Source organism: Platichthys flesus, chromosome 18 (assembly GCF_949316205.1).
Source record: "Platichthys flesus chromosome 18, fPlaFle2.1, whole genome shotgun sequence".
Classification (NCBI taxonomy): Eukaryota; Metazoa; Chordata; class Actinopteri; order Pleuronectiformes; family Pleuronectidae; genus Platichthys; species Platichthys flesus.
Genome location: NC_084962.1, coordinates 6,681,310 through 6,700,799, shown reverse-complemented (window position 1 = coordinate 6,700,799; position 19,490 = coordinate 6,681,310). Strand labels below are relative to the sequence as shown.

Below are 19,490 nucleotides of genomic sequence, written 5' to 3'. Positions count from 1 at the left end.
TACATGTACGGTGTGAGTGTGTGTTTGTCACAGAGCTTCCCTGATGACCTTGTACTCTGCAGCAGGGGGGTGATTAAGGATCAGGGCCAAAGACCATTTCCTTTTCCATGGGAAGATGAATGACCCTGTTTGAAAGTGGCTGCCTATGGCCTCAGGGCAATTAGAGTTTGCTGTGAGCCAGCAACCCTCACTGCTCTCTGTGCAAAGGCAGGTCCTTGAGAAAAAGAGAAATACTGGCACACAACCCATTCTGCTGAAACCAACACACGGTGATGGTGAACAAATTGAATGCATTTTGTTTTTTTCCCCGCTTCTCCAGCTGTTTTCCTTCTCGCTCTCCTCACCCACTCCTCCCGCCCTCTTCTAATTTCTCCATAAACATGGGAAGGGGAAAAGAAAGTGCTGAGTACAGCAGGCCACTAAGAAAGGCCCACCGAGGGTGCTCATTTGAAATATCAATATTTGATCTTGGAAATCATTTAGCGTGTGGCTCAGGCCCTACAAGTTAATTCTAGTGCTCATTTCATTGTAAATTACCCACTTTATTGAAGGGGAAGGTTAACAGCCTCTTTGCACTGCTTGTGTTAGCTTTGAACACTGCCATTACCATTGGAAATTAAACATCAAGATCAAATGTTTTATTAGACTCACTTCTGTGTGTTATTTTTAACATGAGCTTCCTGCCATCCAACCCCCACCCCTATATTTTATTTTTCTGGTGAAGCATCTTATCTTTCACAGAGCGAGGAGCATGAGTGAAAAGAGTTGTGGCAGCGTATTGATAGGGATATGGCCTAGCGCCATTGATTCCTTTTGTAATACAAGCCTCTCCCTTGTCGGCCTGTCAAAGCCCAGATCAGACATGATAACGCGCACATCAGACAGCTTTCAATAGAAAGCTGAAGCTTCCGCCATTGGAGATGACTATCTTATGTTGGTGCGAGGGCCCGTCAGAGTGGAGTAGTGGGAACTAGTTAGCCTGTGTGATGTTCCCTAGACGGCGAGGGAGGGGAAACGGAGATGGGAGTGGGAGTCGGCCTGACCTCTGATTTGTGTCACTTACGGGGACCATTCCTCAACCTGAAAAATGGTCTGCCCCGACAATCCCTGTCCGAACGTGTGAGAAACATTTCCGAGGTGAACAGGGAGCACCTCGGGGAGAAAGCGGTTGCTTTGAATTGTGTTTCTTTGATTTGCCCTTAACCGCACGTCGTCACTTTGATCTCCGAACAGGCAGCCACGTCGGACATCCATGGCAGCCGAGTGCCAGGATGGGGCGCTCGAGGGAAATTGATTTGTTTAAGGTTTATTCCCATCAGTTTGAAAGAGAGAGCAGCTCTAGCCATTGGGCACTGTGATGTTGTAAATAAAGCAAATTGGGTCTGATAGCGGGGCCTCTAATGTGGATCTATAATGTCATGTCTCTTCCCTTAGTCTCAGCAGGCGTCAGTGTTTCCTTCACCCTCGGGCCACAAAAATATGTGAAGGTTGTTTGTTATGATAAGACCGTGGTGTGTTCAGGACCAACCTCCCGTGCCCACCCTGATGATGTGACACGCTGTACTGTACTTAAGCATGTGATCCCCCCCCCCCCCCCCCTCGCCTCTGGAAGACGCAGCGCTGTTGGTGCTCATATTTCATGTCATGTTTGTAACCCGGGGGTCCGTGGCTGCTTCTTAGCCTTTACATGGCTGTCAGTGACCCAGGGGAGGGGGAGACAGTGGTCGAGTACATTATGTCTTTTCTTTTTTCGCCTGCCAAGCCCAAGCTGTTGCTTTGATGTGGCCGATCGAATCACTGTCAGGCTCGGCAGAATATTCAGCCTCAGCCAGAGCCGTCAATGCAGCAGCTGCTCCTGTTATCAACCATGCATTTGAAAAGTTTGACTCCGAGTTGAAGCATTCACTGTTCATCAGCATACAATTAAATTGTCCTCATTATTAATTTAGTAGAATATGTACCGCTGTCCCTTTATGAAACCACATGTAAATTCTCTAGACCCAGATCTTTATTTGGATCTACTTGGACCAAATTGCACTCATAAATATCAGTCCTCTAATCATCCGTCCCTCCATCCTCCAATAATTTATACCACTAATCATTTTTATGGGTCCCATTGGGAGCTGGAGCATATTCCAGTGACATTGGGCGAGAGGCAGGGTACACGACAGGTTGCCAGTGTATCTCAGGGCTCTGTGGAATAGGCCCGATTTTGTTCATCAAGATCCCTGATTTATTATCTATGTTGAAGAGAGTGAAAACAATTCTTGATCCAGATCCAAACCTCAGTTTACTCGGTTCTTTCATGACCCACAACCTTCTACAAAGCTTCATGCTGATCCGTCCAGTAGTCTTGACAAAAACAATCAATACTTATTTCTACCTCAGCCTTGGTTTTATAATTATATTATATATTATAAGTTTTATAATATATCTAAATGTCCTGCTTGAGTCCGGTGGGCTCTGCTGTGGCTCGGCTGTTCCGACTGGTGGATTCCATTCGGCTGAGGAAGATATCTGTCTAAATGCGGGTGCCTTTATCGGCTTGATGCAGCAGAGTGTGGCAGCCTGTGCTGCTGCTGCTGATAAACTAATAAACAAGACAGTGTTTCCTCTAAAAGAGTTGTGGTGGAGGGAGGACGACACAAAGAATGTCCTGCTAACCAAACTGTAATTTTGTGAGATAAACACTTGATTTGTCTCAGTCAGACTCCGAGGAACAGAGGCGGCAAAAGTCCACACATTCTTTACTCAAGTAGAAGTACAAAAACAGGGTATAAGTACTGGTGGAACTTCTTTCCAGTTTATTGTTAATCAGTCCTGCCGCCTCTTCTCAATGATGTCAGGACCAAGCAGTGATGTGAACCATTCGTTCACGTGTGGAGATAATTGCAGCTTCGCCATTCTGTGTTGCTGCTGTCTGATCGGTCGTCAGCACAGACTCTCCTGATTAAACGCCAGAGAGAAAAACCTTTGCCGAGACGGAGGCGGCCCTGGCATCCTTGGACCTTTCTCTCCCTGCCGAGGCCGTCAGTGGCGAAAAGGCGAACAAGCGGTATGTTTTTGAAACTTGTCTCTCAAGGAGGCTGTCTATCTGTATCGATCCTTTCAGTTGATGGGCCGAAGTGGTCAGAAGTAAACGCCGTTTTAATGAAGCCTGGCCATTGATCTGGTCGTGCTGTTTGTTTGTGGAGGCAGGAATTTTGAGCATCTCTTGGATGGGATAATCAGGCATGAGGCACATAGCCTGTGAGTTTTCAAGTCATGTAATCATTGTGTGTGATGCACATTCGTCACACACATGACCACATATCAAAACCTCTGACTAACACACACACACAGGCACACACAACAAACCCGGCCGGTAAATCCCGCCACCCAGACTCTCTTAAAAATGACGACGGGAATGTTTGTTGAGAATAATTACACTGAAGAAGAAATCACTTTGCTGCCAAAATATATACCCCTCTATGTTATGGAGATTTAGACAGAGAATTGGATTTCCCCAGCTGTGAAATCAGTTTTTGTAGTCCCGCTGGCCAACCGCATCATTATGCTATACCCCGCTGCAGGCTCCCATCACTGCACAAATGCGGCCGATGCCTTTTCCGCCTCCATGGGCTCCCTTTGCATTTACAACATCTAGCCTCCTGCCATATGTTATTATCGACGTCCCTGGTCGACTGTGAGCTCTGCTAGTCACTTCATTGCTTCTGCGTTAGCCCAAATGCGGAGAAACAGCACCCTAAGCCCCCTCGTGAGAAGCACTCCGGTCGAAAGCATCGTGAGGGCGCAGAGACGCGTTGTGTGTGTATGAACATGAATCAGGCGCGCGTCTTGTGAATCTCCGAATGTCAAACATCACACTTCAGAAAGCCCTCTTCAATTTCTCTGAGTGGAATCAAAGTTGCTTGAGATGAGAGCGGGCCTCTCACTACGAGGCTGTAGATGATTGTCAATGAAATGATAAAGTGGATATATTGAAAGGAGGGTGTCCTTCTACCATTAAAATGCAACCTTTACAAATACCCGAGCTGAGCTCTTCCTTTTAATGTGGAGGGTTCCGAGATGAAATGTTTGATGACGCTCGTTGCAGGAGCTCTGCGGCTGTGGCCTCGGTGCAACAACAATTCAGGAGAGCTCAGAGATTATAAACATTTCAGGCTTATCTCATGTCAAACATGCAGGGCTGATTGATTAGCCAGATGCACCTTTGACCTCCTTAGAGTGTTGTCCCCCTCATACAATTATTAAAACTGTTTTTCAGATGGGAAGATTGGAATGTGGGTACACCAGACGAGAAAAAAAAAGGCAAAGTGGGTTAAGGCTCTTAGGGTCATGGATTGGCTAAAATGGCCTATAATATTCTTAATTATGTTTTTAATAGTGTGTAATCAAATATATCTATGAGTCACTGTTTTTCCAGTTACCTTTGAATGATCCTGTACAGGAGTCACACACATGCGTTGGAGGGTTCAACCGAAAAGCTTCCCATTCACTTTGAATGGAGTGACGTCATGCTTTGCCGAACTGCATCGTGGTTCTGTTGCATTGCATCGACTTGTAAGCAACGCAAGCACCAGCCAATTGGGCCCAAAATGCAGACGTTAGCCAAGCGTCCACCGTACAATGCTAATGCGACGCATACTTGTGAGTTTAGTGTTAGGAAGTGAGTCCTCTCCCACGGAGTCTGCCATGTTGCACTGTCGTGTTTCTCCTCCCTTTTATATAACAAGTATACCAGTGGGTGCGTTCATTTACAGCTCCAGGATAACACGTGGAGAACGATGGGTGTTGATTGAGAAGTGTCTGAACTCATTGGATGAGGTTGTGTAGCTCAGCGACAACTACCCCAATAAAAGTTCTCATAATCGCAAATTGCTGCAGTGATGCCGCGAGCATCTGGAAATTTAGTAAGACTGACAGTCTGGTGATGAAAAGTGTTTCCTCCTCTCAAACAGCACCGCAAAGGGAATACGTGTTAAAAAAAGAAGCTCATTTTTAGTGTCTGATTCGACATGAGCAAAGATCTCCTCTACAAAATATACACGGCTCATTACAGCAATTCATGTTTTATTCATGTGATTTTAATTTCTTTATGCATAAGAAATAAATGAAATTGTAAATTCATCACAGTGCCCCTTAGATGGGAGAAGAAGATGCATTTTGATATCGCTCTCCTCGTACTTAGCGTAACCTTGTGTTGTTGCAGCCTTAATGTAAAGCAAAGGAACCGGGCAACGCAGATAATGAGAGACGTACACATGTAGATCAGTGTGTGAGGCTTTGTGAATCCGCCGCAGTGAAAACCTTTCCTTTGTGTCGAGATGAAGTCGGCATCAGCTGCAGAGAAAGGCGGCGGTTCCAGTCCTGGGTTATGGCGCGATGGTGTCACCACGGAATTGCTGGAACAGACGGCTGGCTTTGGGCTTCTCATCTCTCTCTTTCTCTCTGTGTCCCTGCCTCCCACATTCGCGGCTATCATAGTAACAAGCAATAACCCTCTTTCAGCAATAACCAAGACTTTTACGCCCGTAATGTGGCTTCAATAAATAATGTCATTTTCACCAAGGGGCTGTATTTTACAGCAATTTAGTTCACAGCCTCCCCTCCTGCTCGGTTTTTGCCTCCTCATGCTGGAGTACAGTACATAATGTGCTGCATTACAGACGCCAGAACCATCGCACATTTACACATGACATGTTCTGATGCCGAATGGACCACAGCTCATCGTGCTCAGTCATAGGACACATGAGGAGGATGCTTTGGAAAATCAACTTTCACTGTGACGATTCGTGATAATGAACATCAGCAAGTGTGTGTGTGTGTGTGTGTTTGTGTGCGCACAATCAGTATTGGTGGACAGCTTTCTCTGGGCCCTGTTGAAAGCAGCAGCACAAGCACGGGGGCGCGTTTCATTAGTCTGTCAAACTCAATGATATTTAGAGCCCCACACCCTCGGCCAGGACTGGAAAACTCAATCAGCACTCTGATTTCATAACCCTGCTCGCTGACAGGGCTTATTTTATCGCCCCGCTGATTCATTCTAATAAACGCCGGCTGCCCGGCCGCCCCTGCTGAAATACGACCCCCCCCCCCCCACCCCCACCACCTTCTGTCCTCCATGGGTCGACCCGAAGAAAGGGGGAAAGGGGGGGGTTGGGGGTCGGATAAATCAGAATAGTGGGAACTGGAGGGTGCAGATAATCCATCGCCGGTTCGGCTGTAGCTAGCAAGTCTGCCGCCCCATCCCACCCTCCCTCCGCACCCTTTAGCACAAATCAGAAGCCGGGACGGTGTTGATCTGCGAGGGCTTGGTGGGGCCATTGATTGTGGACGACGGAGGAGGAGAGGGCCGATAAATTACCGGAGGCAGAGTGCGGAGGGTGAAGGAAAACAATTATCTGTGGAGGTGGAAAGCACATAAAGTGAAGAATGATAAACACTGTGAAATATGATTGACTCCAAGTGATATATGGAAGCCGAAGGACAGGCGGAGAGGTCTGTGTGTGCCGAGATATCCTTGACTGGAGCGGCTGGGTACTGACTATACTGCCCAGGCCCTAACCCCATTTCCCTGTGTGTGGATGTGTGTGTTTGTGTGTGTGTGTGTGTGTGTGGATGTGTCTCTTTCTCTGCAGACGACAGATGACATTGTTTCGTCAGCGGAGTGCTCCAGCGACGACGAGGACCTGGAGGAGTGTGACTCCGGACATGCAGGTGGGATGGGTGTGTCGAGTTGTGCTTGCTCTGAACCTGGTCTTTTTCTCCTTCTCTTTCTTTGATTTGCTACCGAGGAGAGTCTCCTCTTAGCATCATGTCCCATGGGAGCTTCAAGTGTAACTTAAAAAAAAAAAAAGCCCAAAAGTAATAAGTAATAAACACTAGTGCGAAGGGTTCTCACTGTAATTCTAAAGCTTAAGGAACTCTTCAGAGTAAGAATTGAGTGTCTATATGCTTAGCATGCCCGAAGTCACAACTTTAGCTGTAAATAAGTAAATGCACACATCTAATCGTCAGACACTGTAAAGCTTAAAACACCTTTCGTCTGTGAATCAAGTTACACTTAGCTATGGGGCCACTGGTTGCAGACATGACGCAGCATTGATACTAATTTTGTCCTCTCAGCATTCGGTGGAGAGGAAAACTTTACTCAATAAAGTACGAAATTAGTATCAATCCGCATGTCGCCCACACTGATGCTTCAAAATGTATCTGCTCTGTACATGGTTGATTTCCCTCTTGCTGTGCGTGTGTGTGCGTCTCTCTTGACAGAGGATACATTTTGAGATTCTTTCGAGAACAAAGATGCTTCCAGCATAGATACTGTGATATGTAGCAGACTAACTGCAACAGAGCCTCTTCCTCCCCTCTTCTTCTTCTTCTCTTGTTTGTACCTCTGTTTCCTTCGTGGGAGGCTTGCCTTACCTGAAACATTCTAATAGAGAACAGATATCCTCGAATTTCTGTGCGCATCGTCTCTCTTCCCTCCTCCCTCTACACATACACAAACACTCACACATACACACACACTTCACTTTGGGATTAAATCAAAGTGATAGGACATCCACTCGGTGGAGTTTGGAAATATGAACAGAGCTGTAAATTAAACCGCAGATTTAAAAAAGGAGTGGATGTTTTGAGGCAACTTGGGTTTGGACGGCTTGTGAACGAGCAGCTGTCAATCACGCCTCCACCCAGGAGGAGTGGGCATGGATTCTAATGGAGTTAACCAGGAGTGAGGGCTACGCTGAAACTGGTCCTGTATGTGAGAAGCATCTCCCCTAAGGCGCTCTGGAAATCATTAAAACCTATTTGATTGCTCCGCTGTCCTTCAAAATGCCATCACAGCAGACTAATTGACGCTGTGTTAATCTGGCAAAATATGGCTCAGCGCTGGACCAAGCATATGGCCTCTTTTCAGGGAAGTAAAAAGAAGTAAGAACAATGCGTTGCCCTTCACTTTCACTTAGGTACGCGTGCTTAGGGAACATAACAGATAATCGAGCGCTTATTTATGTATCTTCGAAATGAGGTCTTTTCCGTGTAACTTCGTAGATACTCGGCTCGTAATTAAACAATTTTCCTCCAATCAGTGAGAGGAACTCATTTACTTTGAGTCCTTATCACACTGTCAGAGCGTTTGTTTCCTTGAAAATATGACCACACAGTCGGGGCCCTCTGCTCGCGGCTTCTTTGCCGCGAGGAGAAACCCATTTTGCCGGCGGCCTCGTCCCTGTATTTAGGTGCTTTATCTGGGAGCATGAGTTGCTTCTTGAAGTCAGAGATTACAGAAATTGAATGGACAAATTTATCACAGCTCGTGTGTTTTGTCTTTACGTGTCCCGACTGTTTAAAAGCTCAAACCCAAGTGTTCTCAAAAGTGGAGCTGTAGTGCAAGAAGTTTTGTTTCGCCCAGCGAACATGGTACCCTCCCCTCATATAGTGGCAACATATGTAGTCATACACACTCATACATACTGTACATTTCACCATGTGGACACAGAAATTCATTCCCTCATTCCTTGCCCCGCTTCCAGTTGTATGGACAGTTGCATGACATGGTGTTGGTTTCATTTCTGTGGCATTTTGTTTTTTCTTTTCTTTTCTCCTGTGATGCACATGTGAACATCTCTCCTCTGTATCGATTTTGGACCCAACTGCTGGGTCGCTTACGATTTGGGCTTTTTATTTAATTTTGCTAAACGTTTGGGGGCCGGGGCGGGTTTGAAGGGTTTTGAGTGGGGGGTGATTTTTTATTTTCAAGTTTTGTTGTGGTTGTTTTAGTTTTTATTGTCCTCCTCATCATCATCCGTCGTCCATCATCCAAGCAAGGATAGAGCCGCTCCTCCCGTTTTTTGCCTCATCTTGTGCCGCATGAACTTTTGGTGGTTGGAAAAAATTCAAAGTTCTCCTCCTCATCCAAGTTTGTGTTTATTTATATTCTTTTGTGCCACATGGCTTCTAAAGAAACATCCTCCCCCCATTTTTCGATACAACATAGGGAAATGAACGGCAACAAAATCTTTTCTTGCCATCCACCCTTTTTTTGGCCTTGTGCAGGCAACCCCATTCTGTCTCAAGAAAGTTGTGTGTGAAAGAATGACTCCCTGTCTCCCCCTCCCGAGCGTTAACCCCCCCCCTTCCTCCTCCCTCCATCCCGACTCACCCACCTCCTTTCTTTTAGCCTTTCTGCATATACATGTCTGTTTGAATGCAGATGGCATAAAAAAGACTTTTATTGCCACAAAGTATATCTGTTTTTCTATTCTATCTGTTGCTCCAAGTAGAAGGCATTTGTGGCATGCACAGTGTACTGGACTGTACCGTAGCTATAGACTAACTAAGTGTCCTCTCCCCCCAACCCCCTGCTTCTGCACGGATATGATTGGCATCCATTTTGTGTGCTTCTTCTTCTCCACCCATAAGTGTCAGGCTAACCCCCAGCTGGCTTTTACTACGTGTCGTTGTGTGTCCGCGCCTACGATGGCGGTCCTGCGCCGCCACCGTAGCCCCGCGGCAGCTCCTCCTCTCTCGGAGGCGTCTTTGTCTTTGTGCCTGCTGTCTCTGTCTGTGCTCCGTCTGCCTTTCTTGTCCTGTGTACGTGGTCGTCTCGTGGTTGTGTCGTCTGTATGTTTGATAAAACTGTTAAACCTTACCTTCTCCCTTAATCCCACGTGAGTTCCACAAGAGAGCAAATAAAGAGCGCGCAGTGACTCGTGGTTCGATCCTCTGAATAAGAACGAACTAAACACAGAAACGCACCGACGACTCAAACTATGACCTGGAAATCAGCGATGAAACAGTTAGAGATTTAGGGGAGAACAGCAAATACCAAGTCGATTTCTGATTTAATTTAACGGTGATTAACAGTGATGCAGCTTGTCATTACCATGTAATCAGAGACATTTTGCGATTGATTTGTAATTATGTTGCTGTAATTGATGCAAATGATTTTTATAAATCCACAAGTACCAATCAGAATAAGAATAATTAGTTTAAAGTTCAGAACAAGCACACGTACAAACGTGAAATAGGACGAACCAATGCCCAAAATGCACAGAGGCAGCCTGAGAGAGCACATGTCGACCCGTAGACACACAGACATTATTAATAACATTATTGACGACTTTGTCCCACTTACTATTGTGGTGCCAGTAAATTGTGTTAGAGGGACGCTCTGCACAATCCCTAAGACTTAAAACACATAAATGAAATGGAGCCATTACTGTTATTACCCACACTTGGAAAGGGGCTCCATTACAAACTGCCCACGGTTGTTGTCATCGATAAAGAAAATGTCAGACCACTTCCTGCATTGCTACTGAGCACAAACACACAGGTGGGAGGTTTCAGTGGGATTGAACAAACGACCAACTCTGTCATTGCTGTCGAGAAAACAAACCAAACAGGTTTAACTGTTGCACTTGTCATGGTCATAGATTGTTCCATGATTGCATGTGACCTCAACATCCTTCGATGATCTGAAACATATGTACAGGTGTCACCTCATCTTATTGGCCTTGGTGGATAAGACGAGTGTCAGAAGCTCAAATCCATTTTAGTCGATGAGCAGGGATGGGATGTTGTGGGACTTCTTCATTGAAAAGCCACGTGTAGGCTGGAGAATAAAGTTTTGGAATGGATCACTGAGTTTCCTTGTGGCTTTAGCGATGACTTCCGTCAAGCCCCATTGGGCCAGCTGTCAGTTCAGCACAGGCCTCAGATCAGTTTAAAGGTTATTCAGCTGACACATGTCGACTGAATGCAGAGGTGCAGCCTAATGGCCGTACAGCAAATCGACCAGCTGACAGGGGCAAGTCGCCACGCCTGCCGGAGATGCCAATTTCATACGCCAGACTGGCCCCAGCCACATGATGACGGATTAGGAGCTATCTGCCATGCACTGTGGCTCCAGGGCACCCCGGGAAAGAGGGCTCTTCTCCCAGCCAGAGGTGGTTTATGTGTCCTCACAGGAAAGACCTCTTTGCTCCCTGGAGTGGGACAGGATGCTGCCCATCAGTGAGAAATTCTCCTCTGTTGGCAGTTGTGTGCTCAGGCAAGATAGGATAATTTAATGGCAGGGTGAAGTGCTCGGCTTTTTAAGGTGCATGTTTCTAGAATGCTCGGCCTTTGCCGAGCGCACCAATATAATCCCTGGCATGTCCCTTCAACTGTGTCGACAGTGAGCATCTGCGTGTTGCTGGCTCCTTGGTAATCAGCTCCCTACCTGTAGTGGGTAGAGTTGAATGGATCTGCTACAGCAGGTCTCCTGGCACAATACAAGCAGCCACAATAGGATTTCAGGGCCTCAAACCACTGACTCACCCACAATTTGCAGCGTTGAAATCTCATTGACTCACTTCATCCGCGGCTGGTGCCTGTGCACAGGCTTCCCGCTTTTGTGGTGTGGCGCCGTCAAATCCCTGACACACCGTCGGGGATTCATCTCCATTCGGAAGCCTCAGCAAACGCTGGATGGACACGGGGATCAGGCCAGGAGAGGGAAGAGAGAAAAGACAGGGGGGGGGGGGGAGTGAAGAGAAGTGCTGTTCTGGGACTTCTGCAATCGTAGCCTCTAAGTTGCTGAGGTATTTGACCAATCAGCCGTTTAGTAGAAACTGTATTCCCTTCAATTCCACTTCAAAAGCCAACACGGACATGAAGCAGATAATGTCTTTCTTACATCATGGGATGTAAAAGAGCATTGGCTGTAAAATTCAGTTTCTTTCATACTCTCGGTTTTCTAGATGAGTTATGCTTATTGAAGCAAAGACTAGAAGGCACAACAAAAAAAAAACACTCTTGCCTAAAAAAGAAAGCAAAGGGTGTAACTGGCTGTAGGTCTAGCATAGTGGAGGATTATTTGCCAGGGAGGCAGTGGCTTAGAATAAAATCCCTTTCCATCTTGACAATGTTGGAAAAACAAATGCAATCTGGTTAAGCAAACCCATTAGAAACCCCAGTGTTTGTCTGCCTCAGAAACGCAGGAAGATGTGCAATGCTTGTGCAAGAGCTTACGTAGGATTAAAGTGTTTACCAAAACATCAAGGTCCTCTGCACTGACTTTAATGGAGACCCTCAACTGCAGTGGCTTTTGCCTCACAACTGAGTGTTTTGTTGATACAGCGCAAAGCTAACAGTCGCCGAAAGCTGTTAGCCGAGAATGGAGCGAAAGGTTGCAAACAAGGCCGAGACAACAAGGGCAGAGTTGGCTAAATAAAGCCTCGGTGAAATCGCGTATGCTGTGCTGCCTTTGTGTATTTAACAAGGCAAGGAGTTCTGTAGCTGGAACGTTATCAGAGCCGTGCAACGCGAGCATTAGATGTTAGTCATAGCGAAGATGAAACACCCGGTCCGCTCGGTGAAAAGCAGCTCCTGTTATCACGTCAGACATTACTCTGATCTCCGGAGCGCGGTCGGACAGTCGGGGAGATTCACATTAAAGACGTCGGTTGATAACACGCAGCCCGACACATGCCATATTTCCAATAAGGGCTTGACTCATGGGCCCAGTTTTTGCCAAATGAATGAGGTTTTCTGTAAACCAGCCTGCAGAGGAGGAATCCAAACACCTGACGCCCGAAGACAAATGTGCCTCTCACATCTCCTTAGACTCACCGGAGGCACGGATAAAAGCCCCCCCCCTGCGCCCTCTTGTGGAACTCGCTCCCAGCACAGTGGTTATCTGTCAAACAAAGGCTGTTGGTTAATGCGCAGAACACAGAGCATCTAAACATTGCATAAAATGAGGCTCATTAATTCTCACTTTACTCCCCCTCTCTTGATTAAGTAGCGAATGTGGTGGGGCTAAATACCATTTAATATTGGTTGTATATCACCCATGGTGCACCTTGTCCCCCCCTTTTAACTGCTGATGAATGGTTTCTTTGACTGATATATTATCCCACAGCCCTTTGATGGCAGTGACCTTACACTGACCTTTGACCCCTTCTAAAGCCCCCCCCCCCCCCCCCCCTCTGACCCCTGGCTTGCTGTATTGTTACTGTATATTACTCTCCCTAAATGCAACTTACTTAAGCATGCATTGCCCAACTTCTTATAGTGAAACTAAAATCCAAAATAAAACCTTGTCTGATTTACCTCTCTCTCTCTGACGTACATCCAGATTGCACGCCCTGTCCCGTGTTTTGAAAAATACTAACAAGAGAAATGTATTGAAGTAACTAATAATAAGCAGCTTATTATTAGTTAAGTGAAGGTGGTGACACTTTGCCTTTAAACTGTCCCCCCTCTCTTTGTCTGCCTCAGTGTGTGCTTTCTGGTTGTTCATCTTTGATAGTGTGAGAAATTTAATGCCTTTCTTTCTTGCTTGCCAGCTTGTTTTTAGTTTTTGTTTTGTCTCCTTTGTACATATATGTCAACACACATATATGTTTAATTCTATGTTTCTTTTCTGAAAATGTTCAAATTTGAATCTGCTAATTTGCTAAGAATCACTATTTTTCCAATGTTTTGATAATTTTTATTTTTCCCTTATTCGAATGAAGCTTCCTCTTTTCTCTATGAACTAAACGCTCTTAATAACAGCGACAGAAGGTTTCGGAGATTGGCTTTCAAATTCAAGTCCTCATAGAGAAAAGAGAGCAGCTGCCTTCAAAGTGGAAAAACTGTTTCTATGCTGATCTCTAATATTCTCCTGTTATTGAATAGCTTTACCGCTGATTGAATTTGGATTTAATCAATTAATGAGTCGACTAATTTTTCTGCATGGCAAAGAAGTTGCAGCTTAGGGTCTGTAAAACTGTCATTGTTGAGAGTGCTGTTCTCTTTTGTAGATGGGCATGTATATGCTCATTGTTTGTATATCCCCATCCCTTCCTTACAGCCAAAAGCTCTAATGCCGCCCGACCGCTTCGTGCCGCCTTTACATGGACATGGCAACTGATGTACACGTTCACCCCCATCTATGTCATTTCCTCCCTAGTCTGTTCATAGGTCCCACCCCGTCTCACACTCCCAGCTCCCGAACCCTTTACGTAGAGATTCTAAGATATGTACAGTCATCCGTTTGTCCATTACCGATGAACGTGTTAAAAGTCGACAGAGATAAAAGAAAAAAGAAAAAAAAAAGTAATCTGATCCGGCTGTAGATATTTATGGAGAGAATAATCTATCGAAGGAAGAGTTATAGATAAACAGTTTTCTTTTTTATACAAAGCTAAATGATTATTTAAAGAACAAAAAAGAGATATCCTGAACGCAATGGTGAGGATTATTTTTCATGTCATGATGTGTGGATGTATGTGTTGTTGCCTCCCTGTACCATCCTGTCTCAAAAGAGAAATATATACTACTTAATCAGAAACTGTTAAAGACGAAACTAACCTAACCTGTCCAAAGGCATTCTTACACAACTTTCTTTTGTAAATTTGTTTTCTTCCTGCCAAAATCATGCGGGCAATTTGTTGATGTAAGTTGACAAAACTGATGGTATGCTTTCTTCCTTTTGAAAACTGTCCTTTTTTCTTTCGTAGGCTTTTTATGATTTTCCGAGCTGACTTTGATTTTACCTGTTTTTTCTACTTACCTATTACTAATCCCTTTCTGGATAGCTCTATCTGTGGCTTTACTTTGTGAATGTTTTTACGATGTTTGCTCTAACTCTGAACTTTTGCAATGCCTTACTTATGATTTTCGGTTCCCTTCGTTTTTTTCTGTTGTGTTCTTTTTGTCTTTACTGTTGGAAAAAAGGTTTGCATCTCTTTATAGTGCCCTGTTTGTGAACCTCTGCGCTGTACACACAAGCCACTTTTGGCAAGAGGAGACGCAGCTTCAGTCGACATCTGAATGTTTCAAAATGTTTGTGGTGCTCCAGCGACAGCTTTAGCCAGAAAATCATGAGCTGGTATCAAGTGTTCCAATATGGATTCATCATTAATTGTAGAGTGTAATTGTAGAAATTAATTTGGGTTCGTCAGACTCTCTGATGAACAGTACTGTAATTAAACATCTTACAAATGAGATTCTGCCATCAAACAAACCCGCAAACATTCAGGTGTCACTGAACTGCCCGGTGCCTTTGTGCCATTGTGGTAACTGTAGGGGTCAAAAGGCACGAGGCTAGGGCAAGTAGGGGAGCCGACTGGTTAGTGGTGACTTTTTAATGGTGGAGATTTAGATCAGGGGCCCTCAGTTAGATTAAGGATTTCTTCACACCAAGCGCAACATCGTTTCGTGCAATATGTTCACATGCAAAGTCAATGAACATATGTGAATAAAGACAAATGGATGCAGTGTTCGTGTCACATGCGCTGGACGATGCAATGTCTTCAAAAGTGTCAGTCAGGTTTTTTTGGAGGCTCAAATTCATGTTTCTTTGGACTCTGGAGCAGCTCCAGTCCATAAACATCCCTTCGTTCCTCGGCTTTATGATGCAGGAGCGGTCGGTGTTTGTTCGCTGATGTAGGTCAGTGGGGTTAGAAAGCGCCTCTCTGAGCAGCTTTATGAAAACACCTTACAAACACTCATTTCAGACTTAGTTAACTCCCTTTCAGGCCCACTGGCTTGCACTTGAATTGCAAACAAATGCTAATAGCCTCTGCGTCTGCTTGTCCACAGAGCACATCTTTTGGAGCTCAAAGTGTTTGACTCGAGTGAAAAAGGGATTTACACGTTAAGACCAGAGAAACAAGCCTCTTAAAAGCCTTAACATCAGTTAACGCGGAGGAATATGTAGCCGTTGGCAGATGGAACTAAATATATATAAAACTTTGTGACATACAGACTTTTTGATGAGCACCGACATGCAGCACATAGAACAGGTTGATAGTGCAGTTCAGATGTAGCTCTGTAACGTGAGCAGATGTAGGATACGTGTGAGGAGTCGGTTTACTGTGGCTCACCCTTGTGCATCCCTCAAAGCCTTTTGATGCAATGTATTCTTTATGTATGGCTGTTGTTTTCTTTCAGTTTGGGTCTTGTTTGGTTCCATTGTTTTTGCACTGGTACAATATTTTCTGTTCTGTTCTTTTCTTTCTTTGTTTATCTTCAGTTACGTTTTTTCTTCCCTTTGTTGAGCTTTGCTTTTTTACTTTGTTCGGTTCTTTTGGTGTTTGCTTCTTGTTTTGTTTCGAGAAAAGATTTTCCAACCTTCTGACTTGTGTCTGTTTCTCTGTTTTGCTTTCCAGGAGGGGAGCTAGTCATCCCCGTGCTAGTCGAGGACCCCATAGACATCCCTTCTGTATCCACCCGTTCTCCTTTCATCCCCCTCCCCCCAACCCTCCACCCCGTCCTCACCATTATTGAGACCACCAAAGAATCCTTGGCCATGGCCACTGAGGCGGGGGTACCTTGCTTGTCGGACCGAGGCAGCGATGATTGTGATGATGGTGATGATGGTGATGATGATGATGATGATGATGATGGAATGGTGATTTCGGGGTTTGGCTCTGGCGAAGCTTTCGACTCTAGCCTGCCCCCGACTGACGATGAAGATTTTTACACCACCTTCTCCCTGGTAACAGATAAGATCTTGACCACATCGGCCTATGAAGGTGGCTACAAAGCCCTCGCACCCAAGTGGGAGGCCAAGGACTTGAGGCCTAGCAAAGCCTCTGAGGCAGGTAGGACTATACCCACCTCGCCTCTACCCGACCTCCGGGGCACACCACCGGCGGCGGTCCCCTCGGACACGCCACCCAAGCTGCCTGCTGGGAAAATGAACAACCGCGAGGTAAAACCCCTGCAGCCGGACATAGTCCTGCTGCCCCTGCCCACATCCTTTGATGGGGACGGCACGAAGCCGCGGGGTCCCTTCATCACCTCGCCCATGCTGCGCACGGTGCCCGCAGCCTTGCCGACAGTGCCCGGCGTGGTGCGGGGGGTGCCCCCGGGGGCTTCCGAGGTGATCCGAGAATCCAGCAGTACCACAGGCATGGTGGTGGGCATTGTCTCAGCCGCTGCCCTCTGCATCCTCATCCTCCTCTACGCCATGTACAAGTACAGGAACAGGGACGAGGGTTCCTACCAGGTGGATGAGACGCGCAACTACATCAGCAACTCGGCGCAAACCAATGGCGCTGTGGTGAAGGATAAAGCACCCAGCGCCAGCGCCAAAGGCAGCGCCAGTAGCAAGAGACCGAAAGACAAGGACAAGGAATATTATGTATAGAAATCCAGTCATTTCCCAAAACATGAAAATAACTGTTTGGAACAAAGTTATAAACATTTTGACAGTACCATATTGGCAACTGTGATTTAAAAAGGATGACAAATCTCCTGAGAACTCAAGACTTGCTGAGTCACTGAAACATTTACTAAAGAACTTTGGCTTCTGGAAGCACACTTACTATTGTAAGCATTAGGGAGAGACAATGCAGTACAACTTCACCGGGACTCAACACAGACCTTTCAAAAGGAGTCCCTGCTGCAGACATTTGGCAGTGTGAATAAGTATCACTCTTTAACATCCACACGACCCCAAGTGACAGTCGGAAGAGGTGTGTGACCCTGGGAGATCTGACAACCTTGTCCATTGTAACCCTGTAAAATACGATCACTGTCATTTCAGCCATTCTGAGCATGCATGTGAGGTGTATGTGACGTGGTGCTGGCATCTGTGTAAGTGAGGGACCTCAAGAAACAATGATTGTCGGGAGAGTTGGAAGTCAAAACGTGATTTCACATTACAAATGGTTTCATTTAATGTAGCTGTCATGGATGCGATATGAGGTAAAGTATATGTACTTAAAGCTGTCTTTTTATTTCTTTGTGTTTCTTTGGTTTGTTTTTTATTTATTTGTTTGTAATTTATTTAGCGATTGAGTTTGGGTCTGTGTTTGTTTGGGAGGATGTTGTGCAGTCAGGGCTGGCTAGGCAGTGCTCAGTGACCGCTCAGCAGGATGTGATACAGTCATGTATCTCAATATTTCCCTCTCCCTCCCTCACGTCTCGGCTAAGGATTGGACTGCTGTGCATGGCATCCAAATACAAGATGGTGTTCAAGCGTGCGAAAGTGGAACCGCCAGACAAATAGCACACTGTTATTTCTCTGAATTTTAAATCTCTGATAGGTTTTTCCCGTTTTCTTTCTTTTCATTTGTTCGGGTCCAGTTTTCTGACAAATTTGCGTTATCTCAATTTGCCACCGCCGAGATTTACTTTTTACAATCTTACAAAAAGAGAAACGTCCCGGCTAAAGACTCCAGTGTGAACAAGCGTGATTCTATGTGTTGTCACAGACGACTGTGTCAAAAACAGCAAATATGTTTACATATTTTATTACATCATAGCCGTTGTGCTTTGCAGGTCAACATTGTACAGAAAATCCAAGATTCTGTTCAGTTTTTTTAAACCCACTTCTTGTACAGACAGACCATTTGATTTTTCTGCTGTAGCAACATGACAAAAAATGATTTTTATTCTTTCGCCAGGAACACCTGGGGATAAAAAAAAAATATGTGCACAGGAACATTTGTTTAGGCCAGAGCAAATGTTGTTAGATTAGACGTCTAGTCTCTGGATGGTGTTTCTCTTCAGTCGCATGAATTTTTGACCATCAAGTCGAACAGAAAACACCTCCCTCGGATCTTGTATTAGGGACTCCTCTTTATTCTCCAATTATTTTCATCATGTGATTTATTTTTTTATTGGAAATTTAAAAACATCAGAACAAGAAAATAAAGACAGATTATGATGGATTTGGATCTGTTGCTAGCACCTTACTGACTTAACAGGTGTTTATTTTTGTTTCTATTCTTCCTTTTTTTTAAGCTGTGTCAATTTTCTCGTCTGCTCAACTTGTCATTTTGCATTATTAATTTTGTTGCTGTTATTACGTAGCTTGATTTTATGTCTCATTTTTATGACATTACCCTCTGGCAATATGTTGTTTTTTTTTAAATTTCATTATTTACTGCTGAAGTTATTTGTTCTCATTTATCTTCGAGCAAAATCAGTCAGTGTTCACTTTGAGTTTTTGTGTTGGTACTTGACATTTGGACCAGTTATTTATTATTGTCTTATGCTCCTTTGACTCCAAACGATTCCCCGAAATAAAAAAAATGTTGTTCCCAAAAACTTTTTTGATGTTGGAGTGCGGCTGGCTGTCACTCATCTATTGTCGTGGTGTGATCAGGTGGCGAAGCTGAGGAGATGGAGGTTGATACGTCTACCCTGAAGATTATTCACCGAAACCCTAATTTTCCATCCATTCGCGATCACTTCAGTGATTTCCTTTTATACCAAAAAGGGGTATCATTTCTATTCAAATGAAGTTCCGGAGCCGAGTAGCTCCACGCTGTCATTTAACCATAGATGATTATGCAAATTCATTCACTGATCAGTGAGGCAACAAGAGAGAAGAAAACGAGGGGAGAAAACGGTTATCGGGGGGTCCAGAGTCTTCACCGCAGCGGCGGAATAGCTTTAGGTTTCTTTAGAGCCAGGTCTTTGTGAGAGTGCACAGTTAAATGAGATTCTCTTCAACCATATGGGTGGGTTATGAGCAGCTCAATGGCAGCTGCACC

The 19,490-nt window shown here is 45.1% G+C and overlaps 1 protein-coding gene across 4 annotated transcripts in view; it reads left to right on the top strand.

Annotated features, from left to right (window-relative positions):
* Positions 1-19,032, top strand: part of LOC133973714 (neurexin-3b) — a 271,954-nt gene extending 252,922 nt beyond the window's left edge. For 3 of the 4 annotated variants that reach the window (XM_062411736.1, XM_062411733.1, XM_062411735.1), the window contains 2 exons: positions 6,642-6,720; positions 16,152-19,032. In XM_062411736.1, the coding sequence (XP_062267720.1) occupies positions 6,642-6,720; positions 16,152-17,134 (1,062 nt within the window). In that variant the 3' untranslated portion in view covers positions 17,135-19,032. The remainder of the gene's footprint in view (positions 1-6,641; positions 6,721-16,151) is intronic. The other variant, XM_062411734.1, reaches the window with a different exon arrangement.
* The last annotated feature ends 458 nt before the right edge of the window (positions 19,033-19,490 follow it).